At 39.6% G+C, this 24,027-nt stretch overlaps 1 protein-coding gene and 1 long non-coding RNA gene across 5 annotated transcripts in view; one reads left to right on the top strand and one right to left on the bottom strand.

Moving 5' to 3' along the window:
• The window catches only part of arhgef40 (Rho guanine nucleotide exchange factor (GEF) 40), a 34,913-nt gene extending 14,056 nt beyond the window's left edge, over window positions 1-20,857 (top strand). Inside the window, exons 6-27 of the mRNA XM_026943234.3 lie at window positions 708-952; window positions 1,036-1,233; window positions 1,323-1,437; window positions 2,263-2,356; window positions 2,444-2,530; window positions 2,686-2,802; window positions 3,777-3,875; window positions 4,848-4,999; window positions 5,181-5,319; window positions 5,424-5,543; window positions 5,634-5,825; window positions 5,911-6,423; window positions 7,515-7,906; window positions 9,362-9,611; window positions 10,672-10,761; window positions 11,213-11,419; window positions 12,370-12,549; window positions 13,526-13,706; window positions 15,411-15,521; window positions 16,654-16,763; window positions 18,008-18,054; window positions 18,166-20,857. Coding sequence (XP_026799035.2) covers window positions 708-952; window positions 1,036-1,233; window positions 1,323-1,437; window positions 2,263-2,356; window positions 2,444-2,530; window positions 2,686-2,802; window positions 3,777-3,875; window positions 4,848-4,999; window positions 5,181-5,319; window positions 5,424-5,543; window positions 5,634-5,825; window positions 5,911-6,423; window positions 7,515-7,906; window positions 9,362-9,611; window positions 10,672-10,761; window positions 11,213-11,419; window positions 12,370-12,549; window positions 13,526-13,706; window positions 15,411-15,521; window positions 16,654-16,763; window positions 18,008-18,034 — 3,619 coding nt within the window. The 3' untranslated portion in view covers window positions 18,035-18,054; window positions 18,166-20,857. The remainder of the gene's footprint in view (window positions 1-707; window positions 953-1,035; window positions 1,234-1,322; window positions 1,438-2,262; window positions 2,357-2,443; window positions 2,531-2,685; window positions 2,803-3,776; window positions 3,876-4,847; window positions 5,000-5,180; window positions 5,320-5,423; window positions 5,544-5,633; window positions 5,826-5,910; window positions 6,424-7,514; window positions 7,907-9,361; window positions 9,612-10,671; window positions 10,762-11,212; window positions 11,420-12,369; window positions 12,550-13,525; window positions 13,707-15,410; window positions 15,522-16,653; window positions 16,764-18,007; window positions 18,055-18,165) is intronic.
• The window catches only part of LOC113544421 (uncharacterized), a 29,916-nt gene continuing 20,617 nt past the window's right edge, over window positions 14,729-24,027 (bottom strand). For 3 of the 4 annotated variants that reach the window (XR_008301157.1, XR_008301158.1, XR_004577478.2), the window contains exons 2-3: window positions 16,192-16,256; window positions 14,729-15,954 (exon numbers count right to left, since the gene is read on the bottom strand). This is a non-coding gene — a long non-coding RNA (uncharacterized LOC113544421). The remainder of the gene's footprint in view (window positions 15,955-16,191; window positions 16,257-24,027) is intronic. The other variant, XR_008301156.1, reaches the window with a different exon arrangement.

The raw sequence follows: 24,027 nt of genomic DNA, 5'->3' as shown, positions 1-24,027 counted from the left end.
AATAAATGTAATATAAAAATGTTACTAGAAGTATGTAATACAAATGAAACAGTAAAAAAACTAAAACAACAAAACATGATCACCCAAAACATGACAATTATATTAAAGGTTTAATTAGTTACTACCCACCTCTGAATATTACACAAGCATGGGTCCACCTATAACCTGTTTCGTTTATCACATTATTATTATTATTGTTGTTGTTGTTTTTCATTAATAATAATTATAGTTACATATGTATATGCCACTTCTTTTCCTGTTTTCTGACTGTATGTGTCAGTTGTGTCTTTTTTTTAACTCGACTTTTAAGAAGTACTCTGGGAAGTGTATAGCCCGAAGTTGGGCAATGAGGCCTGGGGTGCAGTTGGCATTCCAATTCATCCCAAAGGTGTTCAGTGGGTTTGAGGTCAGGGCTCTGTGCAGACCACTCGAATTCTTCCACTCCAACCTTGGCAAACCATATCTTCATGGACCTTGGTTTGTGCACAGAGGCACTGTCATGTTGGAACATGTTAGGGCAGCTTAGTTCCAGTTAAGGGAAATTTTAATGCTACAGCATACAAAGATATCTTATATAATTGTGTGCTTCCAATTTGTGGCAACAGTTTGGGGAAGGCTCACATAGGAGAGTGATGGGTTAGGGTTAGGGTAAAAGTATAGTATTGTGTAATTATTTAATGGCTTTTTTGTTTTTCATTTGCTTATAGGAGAAGGAGGAAAGCTAAAGGGGGAAAAGGGAAGGGCAAATCTGGTGGCCGTGGCAATCCTAAAAACAAGGAAGACCCCAGTTCATCAAAGGGTCAGAAGAAAGCAAGCCAAATAGCTGAAACATCTGATTCACCGGCTAAATCACCTCTCTTCAAAGATAGCCATTCAGATGAGGGTAAAAATACAGTAAAGAAGCTAGCGAATGGTCATGAAGCAGAGCCTAAATCTGCTGATGGGACTGGAGGTTTGTTGGATTCCAAAAACTCACAGGGTTGTTGTCATAGATTTGTGCTTGCAGTACCTCACATTTTGTCTGTTAATTGGCAGAAAAACAAACAGAAGGCCAACCAGAAATCTTCCCAGATGCTAAGACTCAATCAGGCGCAGCTTTACCTGATAATTCACCAGAAGAGACAGTACCATCAGCACCTTCTGACCACTCAAAGGCACCATCTCCAAAAGCCCCTCCTCTGCTTAGAGATTTGAATGAAGAGCTGCTCCAGTCAGGAAAGTTCATACTCACAGGTAAAATGCGTAACATATATAGAATATGATCTAGTTTCCAATCTGCTGTCTTTGATCTTAAACTCCCATCGTTCTTTATCTGTGTGAAGGTACTGTGGATAGACTCGGACGTGGGTTAGTTATTACAGAAACGCACGTTCCTGAGGAGGGTCATTGTCTCAATGACATTGTGCAGCTGTTATCCTGTTATTATACCATTACCAGGTAACTTCAACATATATGGCATTCAAATACCTTTGAAAGGTTAATGTATCCAAAAATACTATGATGATGATGATGAATTAAGACTAGTGAAGTTATACTAAACATAGTCAATGTTTTTATATTGACATACTCACTGTTTTCTTTGGTTAGACCATATACAATTTGAATCCAGTCTGCTGTAAACTCATGAAAAATTCTAAAAGAAATGCAAACATACAACCAAAAAGACCTTTGGAGGAAAATCTAATTTAAACAATCTTCTTTTTTTTTTTTTTGGTTTAAATTAAAAATGGTTTAAATAAAATCTTTGGCTGAACCATTCCTTTAAGAGTTATTAATCTCTTTGGAGGGGAAGATATAGCACAGACTAGTAGTAGTATACTTTATTGTCCTCGAGAGGAAAATTGTTGTGGACTACTAGTAGTGGGAGGAAGTGAATATTCAGTACACTATCAAGAATCTTATTATCCAATACACTGTGGTCTTGTGAGACCATAATACACGACTGAGAACTACTCCAGTATTGTGACAGAGACTTATGAGGCCTCAGGAGATTGTAAGACCAAGACCTGATTTTCTCATGGTCTTTAAAGCAAATACATTTACATAATACAACATAACCATATATTTTTTTTTTTTAGAAAAGTCTGTATAATCTGTATTCTCAAGGGTAGTTTCCCCCTTATCCCCAAATTTGTCCATTTGTGGGCATTAGTCCAGGACCCTTGTCTACACTGAGCTGACATTCCTAATTTGGAGTTAATTTTGAACTTTGAATTATTAGTTTTTTTGTTGTTGTTGTTTGTTTTTGTTTTTCAATATCAGACCTGCAGCCAGAGAAAAGGGCTTAACAGTGCTGGTGGACAGTAGGAAGGCTTCTCCTTCTGAGCTTTGCTTCTCTGCCTTGAGGTCATTCAAGGTGAGACATTGTGTTATTAAGATACAATTATTATTGTATATGTATATGTATATGTATGTATACACCTTTATGCATGTGTGTGTTCAGGCTCAGGAACCAGCAGGCCTTGGCTGTGTTCTCATTCTTACAGAGGAAGAGCAAGAATCAGCCCCATATAACCTGGATGGGATAGAGGTAGCTCATATAACTCTAGCTAGCATGATAATAACAATAAAAAAAATAACTACACACCAACAAATAAAAAATAACCCTAATTTTAGATCATTTAGAGTGAGCCACATAATGGGACCATGCGATTTTAAATTAGTCTTTCTCTTAAACTCATACAGGTACACACAGTAAAAGGAACTGGAGTCCTTCAGCAGTATGTGGATAGACAGCAGCTGACTAAAGAATTGGATGGAGACTTTGAGCACTCACATAATGACTGGTTATCCTTCAGACTGGTGAGAATTCCTCTATTTGTACATACTGACTGTTAAAAGAAACCAGCATAAAGCTGTTTATACATGTTCAAGAGATGACATTGTATGAAAGTGAGAAGTAATGTTTAATAATTTCATGTGGATAAGAACTCCTTTGAGAAAAACAATTTACCAGCCTCTGTAACTGCTAATTTGTCAGCAATCGCATTGAAAAAATGCATATGAAATTTCAGGGCACTTGGTTAATTTCACCTGGGGAACTAAAATTAGGTAGATGATTTAACACCAATTATACCACAGCACTGCTGAATTCTCAAATCTGATAGTAGTAGTTTTAGGTAGTTCCATCTGTAAGCCAAATCACAGGTCTATATTAATGTGCTCATTCTAATATATTATCGTTTCTATAGTAACAGTTAATTCACAGGGGTTTGTATGGCAGACACTCCACATAAACAGCTAAAAAATGGCTGATATGGTAATGGATATAATTTTTCTGTGCGATATTTATTTAAGATTTTTAGAAGAAGTCTCCAGTGCCAGTGCTTTCAATGGAACAGTCAGATGTAATGCTGTTCCTTTAAGTTTTAATTAGGATGATGGAGGGCTTTGCAGTTTCTTTAATGAATAAGAAATTGTTAGCATCAGCAAATTGTTGTGATATAAGAGGAATAAAGCACTTCAGGATGTGCTGTTGTACAGTATCAACTTCTGGATGAAAACAGCCCTCTGTTTCGCATGGGGCTTCATCATACCACCCAGCCACTGAGGATTTTTCTATAACAGCATGCCCTGTTATGTCTTATTCCTTACTTATTCAAGTGCACCACTTTGATTTGAGGACTTCCTGCATCAAGAGTTACACATTTAGAAACTGAATTTAGTATCATCAGCAAAAAAACACCCTTAAAATTACATATAACTTAACCCATGATATATATAATCCAGCAGCAGTACCTTATGAACTGTTCTTGGTTTCCTCTCCTTGTTTGTAGAGCCTGGAACAGTTGACTGAACGCTGTGAGAGTGTCCTCTCTCTATTGGAAGATGCACTAAAATCTATGGGCACAGAACCACTGCCTGACTGTGTTAAGGTAATGTAGTAATACATCTTGCAGTATAGAATTGTCTTAGTATTTTAGCATACAGTGCATTCACCAAGTATTCAAACCCTGTCCTCTTTTTTTTACATTACAGCCTTTTTTAAATGTGTTCGTATATATTTTCGTATATCAGTCTGCAAAAATGCTCCATACAAAAGGTGTGCATGTGCAGAGGCAAATGAGAATTGATTGCAACTAAGTGAGACTGATTGGTGGATTCTGAACTGATTGCTAATTATGGTAAACAGTTCAGTATTGTGGAGATGGCAACCTCTGAAGGCTGGATTATACGTGCTTTCAACGATGCGTACGCACATGCAAGATGGCCACCACATCGTGCTTTCAACGATGCGTACGCACATGCAAGATGGCCACCACAATTAAAGCTACATCTCAGTGCAATGCAATACCAGTGTAAATAGTGGGGACAGTATTGCACCATGTGACAGGGTGACCACAACTAACAAACCAAACTAGTGTTGTGTCTCAAAAATGTACTGTTCTAGACAATTATTGAGTAATAATACCAACTGGTTTCCCTATTATGTTTAGTGGTTGAATTTTAAAAACCTCTCAAGTAGTCTTCAGACCTGTTTTGCATACCCATCTTCTGGATTTTCTAACTCAGTAAATACTTTCGAACCTAAGGTCATCGTTTTCTATTTGAGATGCAGCTCATGACAACAATCATGATGACAGCAGAAAGTTTTAACAGAGCTTGTCATTCTGTTTAACATTGCTGTGCAAGAAGTCATTAAACATTTTACAGTTTAACTTGGAAACCAGATAGACAGGGATGTTTTGGCTCTGACATGCCATCTAGTGGATGTTGCTTTTAATTATCCAGATGTCCATAAGGTATGCAGGTGAGCATGTGAACAATGCCGCTTGGATTGCTGCAGCTTCTGCATGTGCGATTCATGACCTGTCAAATGACCTTTGCCTGTTTTGTATCCACTCCAGTCTGTACCACTAAGTGTTGAAAAGCACAAGCAGCTGATGACTGGTGTTCTGTCTGACCAACGGTTGACAGAGCTACAAAGACGGGGTGGGGCTTGGCTGGCTGGACTGGCTAATGGAACGTCCAGATTGGCTCACAGGTCACCAGACTGCAGGTAGCCATAGAGACTGAATTAAATGAATGAAAACAGTACGTGACTCATTTGTTTTCCATCTGTATTTATGATGAATCATATGCCCCAGAACAAATTATTGTTTTGACCCAACTCTCTTGGATACTGGATATTTCTCATAATTTTTCATTTTAATTCTATTTCTGATGTTTCATATTTTAAGAGCTGCCTTAGCTGCAACCTCCAGTCTCTATGACAGTGTTGATGATTCACTCCATCGACTGGTGCGTGTTTCTAATCAGAGAAGTCATGACCTGGAAGCACTCAGTAGACTGGTAGCTCTAGTGCACAAACTGGATAAGGTGCTCGAGATATTTCCAATCTTGTGAAAATGATTTCTATACACCAGTGTATCTTGTATCTATATATAAATCTTATATAGATAGCAAATCTCTTTCATTCCTAGTGCGAGAAAGAAATAGATCGTGTGCATGAGCAACTGGAAGAATATAAGGATCCTCCTCTCTCACTAAGCCGCCTCTCACTCAAACAGCAGAAGTTCAAAAGCTTCAGGGAATCTGCCATGGTGAGTGTGCGTGTGTGTGTGGGTGTTTGTGTGTGTGTGTTGTACAATGAAATTATAGAAATTCTGTCACCGATGACATTGTGTGTGCAGGAACTTCACAGTGAGACACTAGTGGTGCTGGGAGAGGTAGAGAGCTGGTCTGAGCTGGAATGGGGAGGCCTGACGGCGGTCCTTAAGCGACTTCCATCAATCAGAGAGAAAGTGAGAGGAATGTCTCACTGCCTGTCTGACTGCTGGACCCAACTGGACAACACGCAGAGACTACTGTCCACGCTTACTGAGGTACTACATGCACATACATCACATAACCATACACTTCCACCCCACACAAGCACTTATCTAATACTAATACCTCCTCCATCTACAGGCCTCCCAGTGGTGCGATGTGGTCTCTTCTTCCTCTCCCCACTCCCAGCCTTCCTCTCCTCTGTCCTCTCTCCCTCCCATCCCTCCATCCCGTTTCCAAGACGCACGAGCTTTGGCCATTGAACTTGGTGGCGGTGCTCTGTTGGACCTGTGGGCCCAGACCCTGGAGCGTTACCAACGCACACTAGCACATTTCAAGACCCGCATGCTCCAGGCTGAGCGTGGCATGCCCACCACCCAGGGTCAGGATACCAGTGTGGCCATGGCACAGGTGCCAAAAACACCTGGCTCCAGTACCTCTAGTTTGTGGGAGATAGAGGGAGAAGGAGATGGAGAGTGGTGTGGAGGGGGAGGGGAAGGAGGACTGCAGTCTTGGGGCTCACTGGCCTCACTGTTCCGTCCACAGAACTGCTCTACGCTGAAGATAGGAGAAGAGAAGAAGAAAGAGGGAGCTGCAGGGGCTGCAGGGGGAGGGAAGTTCCTGCAGAACTTGCTAAACCCAAGCAAGAAAAGTGTGAGTGGTAGTTTCTACATGTTTCTGAGAGTGGTTGTTGCATTGTTAAGAGAATGCATCACAGTGAATACGAGAGGCTTTGTGTTTGTGATAGTGCGGAGGGTTCTGACTCTGAATCCACTACCAAGAACTGTTTTTATTTAATCCTTGTAATACCGCCCAGACAAGAATTTGTGTTAGTAAGGCAAAGAAATAGAATTATAATCCATATCGATCCATATCACCAATCAAAACATTTAAAAAACATAGAAAACACCTGCAAAAAGTCTTGGGGAACAGGAATCACCAAAGAAGGAAAGTGAACTCAGAACTTTGTTAGAAATTTGAGTTCACAAAGACACTAGATGAAAAAAGACAAGTGCAGTGTACTCCAATGGGTGAGAACACCAACTGGGAGAGCAGATTTGGTTGAGGTAGAGCCATTGAGTTTCTCAAGGCAGGATGGATCTAACCAGGTGCTGGAGTCCTGGTAGGGATTGGTGAATAGCAGGAGGTGAGGGTATAATTAGGATTGCGCTTGGGAGGTGTAACAGGAGGCATAATCAGGCTGACAATAAGTGAGAGAGAACACAGGCATCTCCATTCACCAAAGGCAGAGGGTCAGGCATCGACCGGACAACACCTGGAACCTAGATAGGACCACACCACAGTAGAGAAGGAGAGTGGGCTACCAAGGACAGTGCCAGATACAGGAAGAACCTATCAGGTTTCATTTGGGCTGGAAACAGGGCTAGATGGTGATGAAACCCTAAGTGAAATGGGGATGGTTAAACTATAAAGAAATATGGATGTATTAGCAATGAACAGGGGAAGTGGTCAGTGCAGAGAGCATAGCTATATTATGTGTCAATCCTTTATCAAAACCTAATACATAAATCATGCAGTTATTAAAAGACAAGCCAAGAAAAATATGATTTGCTGTTTGTAAATAGAATTTGACAAAATTTTTTCAAGTTTTTTTTGTAGTGGACTCCTACTGTGTTTAATACACCACACGATCACACTGGGGAGTTTTTCTGTCTGCATGCAAGTTGTATAATTGTCCTTTTGTCCATAGCAAATAAGCTTATCTTTCCCTTCGCCACACTTAGCCCACTGAAGCTCCCCTCCCTCCAAAACCACCTCGAAGACGTCACCCAAGCTTTGACCTCCAAGCCCTGCTGGCGCCCCGTCGTTCCGCTGCAGCTGCACCAAAGCCAGCAGAGGCTCCACTAGGCGTAAGCAGCCGCTCATCTCCCCTGTCCTGGCTGGGGAGGAAAGCCGTAGCTGAGCCTATCCTCACGGCAGGGATTGCGACAGCTGTACCAGGATGGAGGGATGAGAAAGTTGGAGGAGGGGTAGGAGGAGGGGGTGTGTTGATCCGAGGTGTGGAGGTCAGCAGTAAGGAGGTAGCAGATCATACGGGGCTCACCAGACAGCATGTGCTGCTCGGCCGGACCGATAGGGAGACAGGAGTGGAGAGGCCTGGCACTACTGCGCAGAGGTATGCATGTGTTTTAGAGATTGTATGTGGTCTTAAGGATAACTTTTAATCCAGGGTGTAGACTTTGATTATGATTATGGAACTTCATGTTCTGCTTGCTACTTTACAATGGATATCATACTGATTCACACTATTTCCCTGTGTGTGTGCTCATCATGCAATGCCTGCAATGGCATAATCCTAACCGGTTTCCTATTCTTTATATAGTATATGCTCAGTATATGAGATATATCATAATGGTGTTGTAGAATCTATTTAGTGCCAGACCTGCCAACCTTCACACATTTTACCGTCAGAGTAAGGTGTTATGAGTTATCGCTCAAAAGTATGCCAAAAGAATCTTCTTTTCCCCCAATCAAAAAACAGCAGGTCAGTTAACTATATTTATTAGGGATGAGCACTGAAGGTTTTGGGCCAAAACTGGCACTTTTTTGAAAAAAGCCTGAAGAGTTTAACTGGAAAAAAATTAAACAGGCTTATGGCAAAGTGTCAAATATAATTCTTTACAAATAATTTTAATGGTAATGATAATTAGAAAGTGATTATTGTACCTTGAGGGATGGTTGGTCCAGTCGAGCCATGCTAGAAGATCATAGGGAGTGTGGTACAGAGCAGGGTGTGATAAGTGCTTTAACGTCGGCAGAGGTCTGTTTTTGGCTTTGTAGGCAAGTATCAGTGTTTAAATCTGATGTGAGCAGCTACAGGAAGGCTGTGCAGGAAGCTAGCAATGATGGTGTGGAAGAACTTACGGAGGTTGAAAACAAGTCTGGCAGCTGCATTCTGGATCAGTTCCACAGGTCGAATGGCACTCAGGAGTAGACCTGCCAGGAATGAGTTGCAGTAGTTTAGTCTTGAAATGACACAAACTGAATAAGGAGAAACCTGCATGACCAAGTCAGTTTAGAGACGTGAGGCAAGAAGTATAGTTTGCTGTCCAGGTCTACCCCAAGGTTGTGTGCTGTGACAGATGGTGAGTCACTGCACAGAGCTGTGTATGCAGTTGGAACACGTAACATCTTTTTCCTATAATAGGAAGAAAGTAAACAATTCTACTGTGCTGCATGTAACTTTCTAGTGTCAACATCTTAACTAGAACAGACAAGCAGCAGCTTTTCCCCCAAGTGCCTGATGGCTACAGTAAAACCCGGTATATATGCACACTTCATTTTCTATTTTAGACAAGTGAGTTATGAAAGGACTGCATGTTTACCAACCTACTCCCTCTGTGGGACTATGCACTATTCCTCTCAAGGTTTGGCAGGTCTGTAGTGCACTACAATAGAATACCAGTTTAGACTGAGGTAGCAGATATGCACAAATAACCAAGTCATAGAGTATTTTGTATTCTGAGAAAATTTGCACTTAACTACTTGGTTAGTCAACTAATTTTACCTATCACTAATATAAACAGTACTTTTACAGTCTCTTTCTCTCTTTTATCTCTTGCTTTCTTAGTAAGTTGTATCTGCAGTGGTGCAGGCTGGTCAATTCGGAAAGGCAGTATGTAGCTCTACTGAAGTCTGTGGAGGAGACTTATCTCCCTCTGCTGGACAGTACTGATACACCACTGTCTCTGAGAGGAAAGGCTGACTCAATCTTCTCCAACTGGAGCAGCCTTGCCACTTTTCATTCACAGCTACTCCTCCCCGCCATTGAGGGTGCCCTCTCTCAAACGCTACAGCAAACGGACTGCTTCAGCAAATATGTAAGTTTTTGTGTCTGTATTTGCACAAACTCTCTGCTTTTCAGTGCTTTTTCTTTTGACTGTGCAGTGCATCTCCTTTATCATGAGTAGCTATAGTAGCTAAGGGGCAAGGGGTCAATGAGGCTCTGGTAAAGGTAGTCCAAGTACTAGTGATGTACTGATTTTTTTTCCTCCCAATTTTGATATTACAGTTCTGACTATGAGCCATGATAGCGATCCAGTACTGTCCAATCCTGTTAGTAATTGAGCTGACTCAGCAAGCTTCCGTTGCAAGGTTAGGCGAATCATTGGGGGCATATTAGTGGCCTGCTTTAAGACAAGTTGTGTCATATTGTTATGTGCAAGATTTGTGTTGTTACACATGTTCACATAAAATATGGTTGCTTGCAAAAGTATTCAACCCTCTAAAATTTTCTCTTTTCCCTTTTGAAGTTTGGACTCAGGGGTGGCGGGGGAGAAACCAGTGCCATTATAAGTTAATTAGTTACCTCCTCTAGGTATTTACTGATGCTCTACAAGATGTTCAAAGCTCGGGATATTTTTTCATAATCAAATTTCGATTGATACTTTTCCAGAACACAGGTGGATATTCAACTAATTAAGCTGCATCTGAAGGCAACTGGTTGCACCAGAAAGGGTCATTTAGAGGCTTCACAACAAGTGTGCTGCATACGTGTACAAACTTTTACGTTTTTATTTATAAATCATTTTGCCAATTATATTGAAAATCGAAATATGTTCAATCCGTTCCAATATCCAGCCACCATTTAATTTTCAGTATCGGCCCTGATACCAGTACTCAATATCAGCTCAGTGCATCCCAGGGTGTGATTGACAGAGTTAACTGTGAATGGTACACAAGATTTGGTACACATTTGTGCTAGAAATGCTAGGTGATATTACTGGAGTTAAGAATCCCATAAATCAAGTCATTATTTAAAAATATCTAGGTAATATGAGTAATGTATATGTAATATTTATACAAATGCCTTTAATTGAAATTGAATTGAAATCTGTCTCTCTTACACTAACATTCAAACTGGCATACACTAATGCACAGAGGGATCAATTACTGCAATACTCCCACTACATCCGTATGAAGCCAGAGCTGGACTCCCTGCTGGTCAGCCAAGCTGCCGACTTCTTCAAGGTGAGCTCCTGAACTCAGCCAGTAGAACCAGACTGCTCTTGATTCTCTTTTAATGTGTAATTGGGAGCTAAGCTGCCACCATGTGTATGGTAATGGGTCCAATGGAGTGGATGATCACTGGCTGCATTTTGACATTTGCTGTAGCATTACCATTTGTATCCACTAGGTGGCTAATGAAATTGTTGAGCATAGAGATCGAATGCAAAGGCAGCATCTAGCCACTTTTTTTGTTCATCCATGACATTATTCTCATGTTCCATAGATTATTTCACAGAAGCACACACAACTGTATGTTATGAAGCTGCAGCAGCTACAATCTCTGTGTTAATTCTTAAGAATATATGTTATACAAGCATGAATTTCAGCATGTTATAGCAGGCTTTTCAACCTCTTGCTAAAGAGACATTTTCAACTTCTTCAACCGCATTTACTTCTTTTTCTCTCTTTCTAGGCAAAGCTGTCTAGCTCTCCTGTGCTCTCCACTATCTCCTTTCCTCAGTGCCTTGCTGCTCCAATTCAAAGGCTACAGCATTACTGCGAGATCCTCGAGGAACTGGGAGGGGTAAACCCTGGACCCGACTCTGCTCTCTCCATTATCAGACATGCACAGCGCCATGGAGAGGACCTGAGGATAAGCGACCTCATCACTGGCTGTCCGGTGAGACTTAAAGTGCACATTATGAACGGGTGATTATAGGGTCTGTGCTTTAAAGTGGATGTGATTACAGTGGTAATGTCATAGTGTTAAAACTGTGAAACAAATATTGCATTTCAACAATTTAGTAAATGTTATATTTAGACAGACTTGCACATAAGGGTTTCCATTAAGGTCGGTATCCCTCCAGAAGCAAAATTAACAATCGGAAATACTATATCCAATCCTTTTTTATTACAAGTTACATAAGGAGTAAAACACAATGGGGTCATCTCGACCCCAAAGTGTATTATTTTCCAAAAACAGCACATCTGGCAGTGTTTATTCTTTTTATACCACAACAATTTGCCAAAGATTACAACCTTTATTTATTAAAGAAGGACATGTTGTACATTTTATCCTTTTACAGTTATATTAAATGTTGTGGAACATCAGCAAAACAAGCTAGTTACTGTTTTACACCAGCTATAAACACTTGTTTCTTCACCAGCCGCTCTTCTCTGTCAGTGCTAATAAAACAGACAAACAATAAGGAACCCAGCTTGCTGTCTGTCTAAAAGAACTTCCCATGTTAGAAAACATAAAGTTACAGCTTTATCTCTGATTGTTACAAAGCGCAGACACTGGAGACTCCTTCTAAAAATGCACAGCGCTGTGGTATAAAGAAGAGTCACACCATGACTATACCAGAAGCTTCAAAGAATTTAATGAATAAATGGTGGTAGTATGTATGCAGCTCTTACTGTAACTACTCCAATAGACTTACAGTAAGAGAGTTTATCCTTGGTGATATATATAAATGTTATCAGTAACACTGTCTAATGTGTAGCCATTGTTACTGATAACATTTTTATATATCCAAAGTATAATTCGAAGAACAATAGAATCTTGTAAATTTTAGGCTCTCATTCATATACTAGAAATGTGTGAATGTGTGTATATGCTTGTCTCAGGTACCTGTGGCAGAACGTGGGGATTTGGTACGTCAGGGCGAGCTATACGTCTGTCCAGGCGGACGGAGAAAGAAGACGGGCATCAGGACTGTGTTCCTCTACCAGCATTACATTATACTCACCAAACACAAAACTCCTAGCCAAGGCTGTAGTGTATACACCTTTAAAAACAGCATAAAGGTGCACAAACACACACACATGCAAACACAGAGTGGCATAATTTAAGTTAAATTACAACTGTGGTCTGAAAGCTAAAAGTGCAATGTTAAAACGTATAATATTGTTTTGGGAACAAATCAAAAAAGAAAACTGTTAGTGGTGTCAACACTGCTATGAAGAAAATCCTAGCAGGCAGAGAGAAAAAAAATGAATTTTACCACAAACATCCTAGTTCGTGTCAGTGGATGACAGTTAAAAAAAAAAAAAAAAACAGCATGGCAAAAGTCTGTGGTGACTGCTACTTAATCATTTTGGCCTGTGCTTGTCTCGAATCAGATTGTTTGAAAGCTGCACTGATGCAGCACCCTTGCTTTCTGTCATTGTAAACAGAGAATCTTTTGAGTTTTTAAGTGAGAAATAAAATCTATCAGTGTATTTTTGACTTAGAAAAGTTAACATCAGTTGGCCTAAACAAAGTGTCAAATCCAACACCGTACAAATAATATTAATGGTGATTTAAAGAAAGAAAAACACTGTTTTGTTTTTTCTCTCCTGTGCCAATCAGCACAGACATGTTCGAACAGTTTGAGCAGCAGCACATTAACAGTGAAAATTTTCATCCAGGTGGAAGCATTTCATGGTTTCTTCAGCAGCCACTAGACAAGTAATTTGTAAATGTACTGCGTCATGTTTTTTTTTTTTTTTTTTTTTTACTGTTTTCTGCATTTTCACTGCCTCTTTGGGGTTGGCAGGTGCGGAACTGTCTTTTCTGACCACTGCTTTTTTTCTCAACTAGCAGAAACGCATAGTTTTCAGGTATCTCCCATATCACTGTCATAAAGGATCAAAAATCATGAATGTTATGGCCACTGTAGATGTTGGCCCTTCTGCTGCTATAATAGGAAAAAAGACTTCAGTGGAAGGCAAAATACACTCCACCTTATAGGCTACACTAGCTTTTCAGCGCACACACACTTATCATGTGTCTCTGCTTCAGACAGGAGAGATGGGTTTGACGCAAAGTGTTGGAGAGGAGGGTCTGAGGTTTGAGGTTTGGGTGAGACAGGCATCTCGCACCAAATACTGTCTCACTCTTCAGGCCTCATCTTCAGAGGACAGAGAAGCCTGGACACATGACGTTGCTCAGCTCCTGTGGACGCATGCCATCCACAACACAGGTGAGGTTGAAGGCGCAGACCTTTAACCTTTTGTATGTTTCTTTAAATGAGTCATAGCTTATTTGTTCCTGAATATTCAACCTTGGTCTTTCATTTCAAACAAATGCATGAATTTGAACAATCAGTTAGTGTTTGTGTGCACTTCATGAACTCAAAAAGGCCCATGAATAGACAAAGGTTTTAAAATATATTATTGAACGAGCATGAAGCATTTTAGTTTTAATGAAAATATTTTACTGGTTATAAAATATTTACTGGTTATTATGATACTGTTTGTAGATAGAAGAAATATTTTCATATGAGCTTTAATTGATGATAAAATCAGTTATATTTATTTGTTAACCACATAAAGTTTAATTTAATTAATTGAGCACACATCCCTTAATTAAGAAGTACTTAAATCATTATGGGATGTCATTAATGACCCAGTTATATGTGTAATTAAGAGATCAATATAAGGCAGTTTAATTATATTAACTCTCTATGTAGCCTCTTATGAGGAGACTGCAACTTGTCCACCATGTTCAAAAATTGGTGAAACAAAGAAACGTCCACCCTGAAACATGTAAAATATGTTTATATTGAAATATTTGTGATGTGCTTAGCTATTCTGGTTGTAATTTGTTTGTTGATGTTTATTTTGGCTGTTCTTGAAAGAATTTACAATGATTGACATAAGGGATAACTAGCAGGTTTCACGACTCGGCTCGTTAGCTGACTATGAGATGATGAGTGCAATGGTATTGATGGCAGTATTAGCATAAAAGTTGAAAATATGGAACCTGATCTGTTTGTGCAGAGTGTACAGATGAGGGGGTGAGAAAGGTGGACTGACTAAAGGGCTATAAAAACTGTCTAAAGATGGCATTAGCCACCAAATGCAGGCTCAGGTGCAGAAACCTGACATTGTTGAAACCTTATTTAATTTTGTGAATGGGGGCCAAAATTATTTGCATATACTGATAGAAGAAGCAAAGTTTCTGGTTCATACAGCTACGAAAGTGCAATTATCCACACAGGATGAAAAGGGGGTGTATCATAATTCAATTCAATTTTAATTTTGTATAGCGCTTTTAACAATTGACAATATAACAAAGAAGCTTTACAGAAATCCAGATGTAGATTTAGATCCCTGTTGAGGAAGCCAGAGATGAGGGGGGAAAGTACCATGTTCCTGAGATGTCATGAGGAAAGAAACCTTGAGAGAGCCGCAATAGAAAGCGGAACAGATTCCACAGTGATCCATGGCCAGGAGTCCAACAGAGCAAAACTGGCCATGCTGTCTGGGTAGGAGGGATGGAATTATTTTCTGTCCTTTCAAGCAGAGCGACACTAATCAGTCCTGGGCATCTGTGAGCTCGTGTATGCAGAAGAGGGCAGATAGCACTCTCCTCTGAGTGTGTGACAAAGCATGAGGAGCAGTTGAAAAGATGCTGATGTTCATTATAAACACAGGGCAGTCTTTCTGATTACATCTAGCAGCATTTCTAGGTACAAATCTATAGGCTCCAGGTGAGATTGTCTACAAGGGTGAAACCTGGGCAAGAACTGTTTTTGGGAAGTTCAAATCTTTAGGGTATCCATGTGGAATATGGCTCAAGTGCCTCAAGTGCAGGAAGCTTCAAGGAGAAGTACAGCATCAGAATGAATCAGGCAGGTCTGGAACAAAGTGTAAATAAATATTTTTTCTTTGTGTTTTCAAAGAATTGTGTCTAAAGGAATCTCTGTGCATGGGAGTGTCCAGCAAGTTGCTGCTGGATGTGACGGGAGCTCAGACATCAGAGCTAGACTCAAGTTTCAGCCTTAATGACAGGGGTATAATATACACCCACAAAAATGCACATTCGCACACATTCACAAAATTACTTTTGCACACCCTTATGGCAAAATAAGTAAATAAATAAATTTACTCTAGCATGTTTATCATCTTGGAATTTCTTTTTTTTTTAAATTAAAAAAAAAAAAAAAAAGAGGTAGATTTACATACTGCCAGTCACAATGTTATGACAGATACAATATTAGAGATGGATACAATCCTATGTCCATATCAGCAGAAAATGCTGGATCAGATATCAGATCCTGTCTGATGTTAGCTAACATACTATTATAATATGCTGGGTACCTGGAGGCCTACTGGTTAGGCCTGGGTGCTCCCGCTGCTGCGGCCTGGGTTCCATTGCCGGCCTGGGAACCAACCCCAGCGACTTGGGTTGCACAAGACAGTGCACTCTCAGTGTCGGTCCAAAGCCTGGATAAAAATTGGGGAGGGATGCATCAGGAAGGGCATCCAGTGTAAAAACTGTGCCAAATCAAACATGCAGATCAATGATCCACAATGGCGACCCCTAACGGGAGCAGCCAAAGGAAAAAAAAAACTATAAAATATGCTATTTATTTTAGCAGGTTTAGAATGTTTTATTTTTTTCTACTTTAAGTAATAGAAACAGTTTTCTTTACATAGTTTTTATTATATTGGCATAAATACCTCTTTATAAATGCTTCTTTATGGCATAAAGAAGTAGTGAATGAATGATGGCTGTGCATTTCTTCCTGTACAGAAGTTAAAAATTTAAAATTAGACAATTAAAATGAGCTTATTTTAAAGCTTTTTAGTAAAAAAAAAAAAAAAAAAAAAAAAAACAGAGAGAAAAAACATTGGCTTGGTTATCACTATCAGGAAATACTCAAGGTATCAGAGTCTTTATTGTTTCCGGAAAAGAGAAAGCAGTATCATGGCATCTCTGGTATACATACACAAACACTACTAGCGCTATATTGCAATACTTCATTACTAGTGCTGTAATTGCTGTCTGATATGCATTATGTCCACAGGGTGTCTCCAGTGAAATGTATAATGCTTATGTAGCGATTTTCTATATACACAGCATAAGACCTCTACCAGAATGAAAGCAGCTCTCTTTACCCTGCCTTTCTCTCTCTCCCCCAGTTCAGAGTAGCTGTTCAGACTCTTCCTCAGTAGGAAGTCAGAAAGAAGGAGGTTCTCCCTCCATTGCACGAGAACCAAAGAAAGACTCCACACAAACTGGCCATACCCAAGTGAGAACTACAACACACACATTTAATGCTTTTATATTTACCTTTAAAACAATGCTAAAAGATACGTTCACTGGCCACTTCATTAGTGACACCATAATAATATTGGGTAGGACACCACTTTGCTCTGAAAAACAGCTTTAGCCTCAGCTTTGTGGCATGAATTCCACATTGTGTTGGAAACATTCTTTTGAGATTTTGGTCCATGCTGACATGATTGTGCAACATAAATACTGCAGATTTGTCAGATGCACATTCATGCTGCAAATCTCCCAGTCTACCATCCAAAAGGTGCTCTATTGGATTCAAATCTGGTGACTGGGGAAACCACTGAAGTACACTCAACTCATTGTCATGTTCATGGAACCAGTTTGAGACCACTTGTGCTTTGTGACATGGTGCAATATCATGCTGTAAGTAGCCGTTATAGGATGAGAAAATTATAGCCATAAAGGGATGCACACAGTCAGCAACGATACTCAGATAGGCTGTGGCATTCAAACAATGCTCGGCTGGTATTAAGGGGCACTACGTGTGCCAGAAAATTCCCCACACCATTACACGACCACCACCAGCCAGAACTGTTGATACAAGGCAGGTTGGGTTCACAGATTCATGCTTTTGATGCCAAGTTCTGACCCTACCATCTGGACGTCACAGCAGAAATGGTGACTAGGTAACATTTTTCCAATCCATAATAGCCTCAGATACTTGTTCTTGGCTGACAAAAGTGGAAACTGATGTGGTCTTCTACTGTTCTAGCCCATCAACCTCAGGGTTTGACGTGTTGTCCTTTCTGAAATGCTTTTCTGCTCACCACGGCTGTACGGAGTGGTTATTTGAGTCACAATTGCCTAAAAGAGAATGTTGTGCATAAAAATACGCGATCCGCAGTCTGGCACCAACAACCATATCACTGTCAAAGTCACTGAGATCACAAGTTTCCCCATTCTGATGTTTGACGTGAACATTAACTGAAGCTCTTGGCCTGTATCTGCATGACTTTATGCACTGGATTCCTGCCATATAATTTGCTGATTGGATAATTGCATGCATAAGCAAGTGTACATACAGGTGTTCCTAATAAAGTAGCCAGTGTGTATGTAGCAACAGGCATAATATATAGATCTTTCTAGTCTCTGTAGGCTGGTACATTAGATGTTTTACAGCCGTATGGCATCTCTGACGCCGCAGACGCATACACAGTCAAGAAATAACATATTTAATAACGTATTATTTTTGTTTAGAGCTCATCACCATCGACCTCCGTTTGAATATCATCTGAACCACAAATGTTAGTCCTTTCCCTCACAAACATTTTACATATTTAGATATATAAGATATATAAGATATATAAGATATCTGTCTGACATAATTAAGCCTTTTTTCTCTTCCTTCTAAACAGAGTCTTAACTCTTCAGTGGAAATTCGCTGGATTAAAAATTCAACTGGACAAATGTGTAACTAACAGACTGGAAGATGACTCAGCAACATTATGGCATGATACGGTATATACTGAAGTTTTGTAAGCCATGCTACATTTCACAGGGCCATCCTGGCTCTGTCTCTCGCAGTTGCTCTGTATGCAACTAATCGCCAGGTACTGGAGCGTGTAGCAGGGTAATGTGTTTCAGGCTTTCATGCACTGCTGCCTCCAACTGATTTGCTGCTTGCCAAGAACGACTTCAATATTATACCATAAGTTACTGTGTATTTTTGCCTTTCTTGCTCTCTCAATACTTGCTTCATGTCTTCCATTTTAACCAAAGAATGTTATAAATTATAACCCTTATGTATAGGCCTAATGTTACCCTGTTATATGTAAATTTGATGTTACATGTCGATTGCGTATTATTAATATTTTTCAGAGACAACAGCAATATTGGTACAAGCTCAAAGGTAATACAAATCCCAGTTCGCAGCCTGTAAATTTTAAAAACAATTTACGGATAGCATTTTCCAATCACTTTTTCTGTAGCCATGTGCCATAGCAACAAAGGAAAGTGTTTCACACCAAATACTGTTGAGCAAAGCCCTATTTGCTCTGTAGAAAAATCAATCGATTGTCATTGCAGCCACTGAATAACTGCCATTTTCACTGAATAATATTCACTTTCTTCCTCTAATGTGTATCCTGTTATGTATGTAAGTCTTATTTCAAGGGAACAATAATTGAGCCGCGTTTGAATGGCGCATAAGGTTATGGTGTCAATTCCTATGCAACTTTTCCTTCCATTAACTAATAAAAACCACAATTAAAAACAAATTAACAGCGCATAACGACAGTGATCTAGGACCATGGTTCTCAAAGTGTGGTCTGTGAAGCATATCCAAGGCGTCAATTATTTATTTATTTTTTTATTTTGATACAGTGGGGGAAATAACAATCTAGCCTTATCATTATTGCATTCCTATTGTTATTAGCTTCTTTGACTGGTTGCTTGAATTGAATGAGGTAAATCCAAACCTCATTAACTCATTAACAAAAAGTCGGCCTATAAATAACGCCAAATTGGACAGAATGTGTTCTGTCCATAGAAATTTCAGGAATAAATCTCTATGGCTCTAATAAATAGCCAGAATATCACGGTACACATTTAAATAATTAACCTAATATTGGTATAGTTGGATTACATTCAGAGGGCGTCTATAGAATTTATTTAACATTTAAAGGTGTCCCTGACTGCAAAAGGATTGAGAACCCCTGATTTAGGGTACTTTAGTGCAAGTGACATGACTGTGAATGGATGTGGAGTTACGTCTACTGACTTTCATCCTGCGCTATATAATTCTGATCAAAACAAAGATGAACTTTTTTTTTTTTTAATTTCTTCTCATAATCTTCCAGAGATGCAAAAAGGCTCTTAAATGAATCCTAGGGTGCTTTTTTTTTTTTAACCTCAACCCAAAGCCTAAATCAAATTTTGCCCAATAGGTGGTGTTAATGAGCAACTGCAGCATGGAAACAATGTGTCTCTTATTTTTTTAAGGCCAAAAGGCTATTTGTAGGACAGTGAATAGCTGCTCATTTGTGGTGATGCTATGCACATTTTGGATCAATAGCACTTTTAATCTTTTCATTAACAGGCAAAAACTGCAGGAACCATTCACATATTCCACTGAACAACATGATATAAATGTTGACAAAATTGCCACGTTGGCCTTTTTTTCCCCAGTACTTCAAATAAAGGAGTGTGCTGGAGTTGAATAAACTCTCGAGAGCTGAACAGATTTCTCCAAACAGCTCTGATTGTTATTGTTACTAGTTCCATATTTAGCGCCATATGAATTCGCATAGCTCCCATATGAATTTACATACCCACCACCTCTCACTCAGTTTCTCCCACTGTGTGAAAAGAGTCGATTTTTCCTTTGTCTGTTTATGAGATGCATTATGATCCAGCTGGCTTTGATTGTCATGGCAGCTCCACCAGCCAAATCCAAAGATTGCTTGCATAAGAGGAAATGCTACGAGTTTCTGCTTTAATCTTTGAGTTATGTAATTGGTGCACCCCACCCTCCTATATTCTATTATATTCTACTCGAACTTACACAGTCTTAATCTTGTATAGTCACTGGATTCCAGGACTCTCTATAAAGAGTTTGAATCTCGCTTTGTTAGAGCTGACATTAACCAAGAACTCATAATCCATTTTGGAACAGTCGAGCTCCAAAAAAAAAAAACCCTTGATCTAGAGAATTATTAAGTTGTTTTATATAAGAGGTGGTATGAGTGTGTATGTGAGCTACATGAGGAATGAAGCTAAACCCACAGCCAGACTTAATCCAAATATACTTTGCACAGTGGGAAATGTGTTCAATTCAGCGCTTTTAAGGCAGGTCTCTTCATAACTATAAATACCTTGGCATGATTCATCCTTCTCACTGTAAATACAAGCCTTAACCAAAGAAACAAGGTGCCTTTTGTAAGCTTCTCAGTGTAACTCTTATTATATTGATGTTTAAAATTTTTTTGGTAATGCAAAACCTCTTATTAGTTTTAATGATTTAATAATTGCATGCTATGTTGCAGTGTATTTGCATTTGATCAGTGTGATTTTTTTTTCTTTAAGAATTAAAACTGGACATGAACAAGAGTGTTGTCTGTTTTTGCAGCCATTTTAGTGTGTGGGGTAATGACATTTAGCAAATATTGCGGCATGAAGGCACCAGGCATTATGGGATATATATTGGAAAACATTAGTGGCACAGTGAAAATGGCAGCGGCTGAGTGGTCAATAGAAGGGATCAGATATTTAAGGGAGAAAGAGATAGAGTGCGAAAGGGAGGGGAGGAATGTAGGGAGGGAGAGCACAGTGAGAAACAGGAAGGGGTTTAGAGAGGACGGGGCAAAAGACAGTAGATGGGATGATGGGTAATGACGGGGTGAGAGGGCTCAGACAGAGAGGCACAGAGAGGGGAGACGGAGAACAAGAGTGAAAGAATGAGAGAGAGAGAGAGGGGGATGCTGTACATGGAGGAATGGTTGAGAGCAGGGAAGTTTTTTTGTCTCACTAGAAATCTGGAGTGGGCAAGAGAGGGACTGAATGTTGTAGAGAGCAAAGGTTATGGACAAAGAAGTTTGGGAGAGAAAGAGGGTAAGAGAAAAAAGGAGAGTTTGTGGGGTTATAGAGAGAGAGAGAGAGAGAGAGAGAGAGAGAGATAATGTAGTAGAGAAGAGATAGCCAAAGATTGGTGAAGATAGAGAGGGAAAGGAATGGAGAGTGAGGGATAGACGGGCTATGTTGACAAAGCAGCGAGACTCGGCAGAACAAAGGGGAACGTGGAGAGAATGAGCTGGGTGAAACATCAAAGGGATTTTTCGGCCCCCGTTACCGGGACAACAGGCATTTGCATGCGATTAGCTTTTTACATCATATTAAGGAGGGAAGGGGCGCGGGGAGGGTACTATAGATCATACTGAGAGAAAGGGGTGGCCACTCACACTGACTTCCAGGCTGACAAGCCACCATTTGTATCTTCGAGAGCATGCACGGTGCTGAAAACTATGAACTATGTACATCATAAAAGTGATATGTGAAACTGCATGAGGATACAGCATGCAGTTAAGCAAGTACCTTCTCAGAAAAAAGGTACTCAACCTATCTTGTATCTTTCCTTGTTGCTGAAGTGGTACACATTTTATATCCTGAGTAGGTATTTTTACCTAGAAAGGTGCATGCAGTGTACCTTTATAGCTTTACAATTACTATGTACTATTATGTAATCATTTTAAATCAGTATATCCATGTTTCTAGGTGAAAGATGCACAAAAGATGTACCTTGATTGTGGGTACCACCCAAGAGACAAGGAAAGGTACCGTTTAGTACTAGTTTTCTGAGAGTGTATGCCCGAGTGTAGTCCAATCAGATTTCACACCCTTTCACATTTCACTCTTTTACATTTCAGCAATAAAACTGAAATTTGGGAACTGGAATAGAATCATATATGTTGTAGGAATGTGTGCCTAGAGTATGACTGCTTCTGGCAAGTATTATATATCTGTCCCTAAAATTCCAGACATGCACCTGCCACCCCCCCACCACCCCCCCAAACATCCTTCTCACTGTCTCTCAGCTATATGTGATGCCTCAGTGCCCTCAGTTTTGTGGCCACATTGTGCTCCCCGGAGTCGTCATGGCCGTCGCCGTGGTGCTATTGTCATGGCAATACTACAGTATCAATACCCCTGACACTGCGACAAAGAGACAGCAGCCCACTGCCACATCACTCCACCCCTTCACCATCCGCTCATCTCTCGCTCTCTCCCTTCTCACCCCGTCCTCTCCCCCCGTCCCTATCGATCCCTCCATCTCCCACTAAATATGTACATATTGATCCCCTCACATTACCCCATCCTTCTCTCTTTCCATCCCTTTCTCGTTTCTACATCTTTTCCATAGACCAACTCTCACCATTTCCATACCTCACTCCATCACTCTTTCCCTTTCACGCCTTGTTCTTCATCATCTCTCATTTCATCTTCCCTTACCATCCGTCCCTCTTCTTTCTCCCCATGCCCTCCCTCCTCCCTCCCTCCCTCCCTCCCTCCTCCCCTGCATGTATATTTTTTTCTGTTTGTCTCTGTCTCACTCACTCTCTGCATATTAATTGGTGCATTTTTGCTGCGGAGCAAAAAAAAAAAAAAAAAAAAAAAAAGGGAAAGAAAAAAACAATCAAAGCTGTCAGGGGCGGGTGGCCATGCTACTGTATCACACACACATACACACACACACACAATAGACAAGTAACAATATACATAAACCCTGTTCGTGCACATATTAATATAATATTAGGCAGATGGCATCCTACCTCCTAAACAGTAATAAATGATAATGGGTATGTGTCCCCACATGAGATGCCCATTTTCCTATTTGTCTATTTGTCCTGTTTGGAATTGGGCTTATTAATCAGGTGGCCATTTTGGAACGTCATGTCAAGTGTTGCGAGGTGGGCTGAGTAAAATGGCACAGAGGAAACTGTCTGAGAATGACAAACAGTGGTGTTACAACCAAGTTTCTCACCATAGACTTAGAGTATAATATATATATTTTACAAATGCATATATAAAATTAAATAGAATTAATCAAAAAATTAAAAATAAAATGCAAACAAAATGCTTAAATTAGCTAAGAATTGAGTTCTTGTCACTTTTTTTTTTCATAAAATACCAGACTTTTTTTTCAGACTGCTTTTTTTTTTAACCATTTTAAACATGTTTAGTTTTATTGCTTATTTTTTAAAGCTCATTAAGTGTCATTAAGTGTCAATGCATTAATGCAGAAAATAAAGGAATGTCTTTAGTCTTGAATCTGTATAAGTTTGACAACAGAATATCCATAATTTAAAAAAAAAACAACAAAAGTTAATATATATATGTATATAGTTACATATATATATATATATATATATATATATATATATATATATATATATATATATATATAGAGAGAGAGAGAGAGAGAGAGAGAGAACAGCATTTAATATATATATAGGTCTGAAACAAATGCCTTTAAATTCAATATTTCAAGTTTCATACTTCATATTTCTGTGCAAGAACCCTGAATAATAACATGTATAAATAATTAAAAGGAATAATAAATGCATGCTTTAAAAAATAAATGCTTGCCTGTCTATAAGAAGTGGGCACAGGTTGGAAAGAGAAGCTACTGCACCTGCGCAGAATCACAGGATGCAAGACTCTTAAAAAACCTCCTGCCAAAAGGGATGCTTCCCAAAAAAAATAAATAAATAAAAAAAATTCCC

Source organism: Pangasianodon hypophthalmus, chromosome 28 (assembly GCF_027358585.1).
Source record: "Pangasianodon hypophthalmus isolate fPanHyp1 chromosome 28, fPanHyp1.pri, whole genome shotgun sequence".
NCBI classification, from domain to species: Eukaryota; Metazoa; Chordata; class Actinopteri; order Siluriformes; family Pangasiidae; genus Pangasianodon; species Pangasianodon hypophthalmus.
This window is presented reverse-complemented; position numbering and strand designations above follow the sequence as displayed.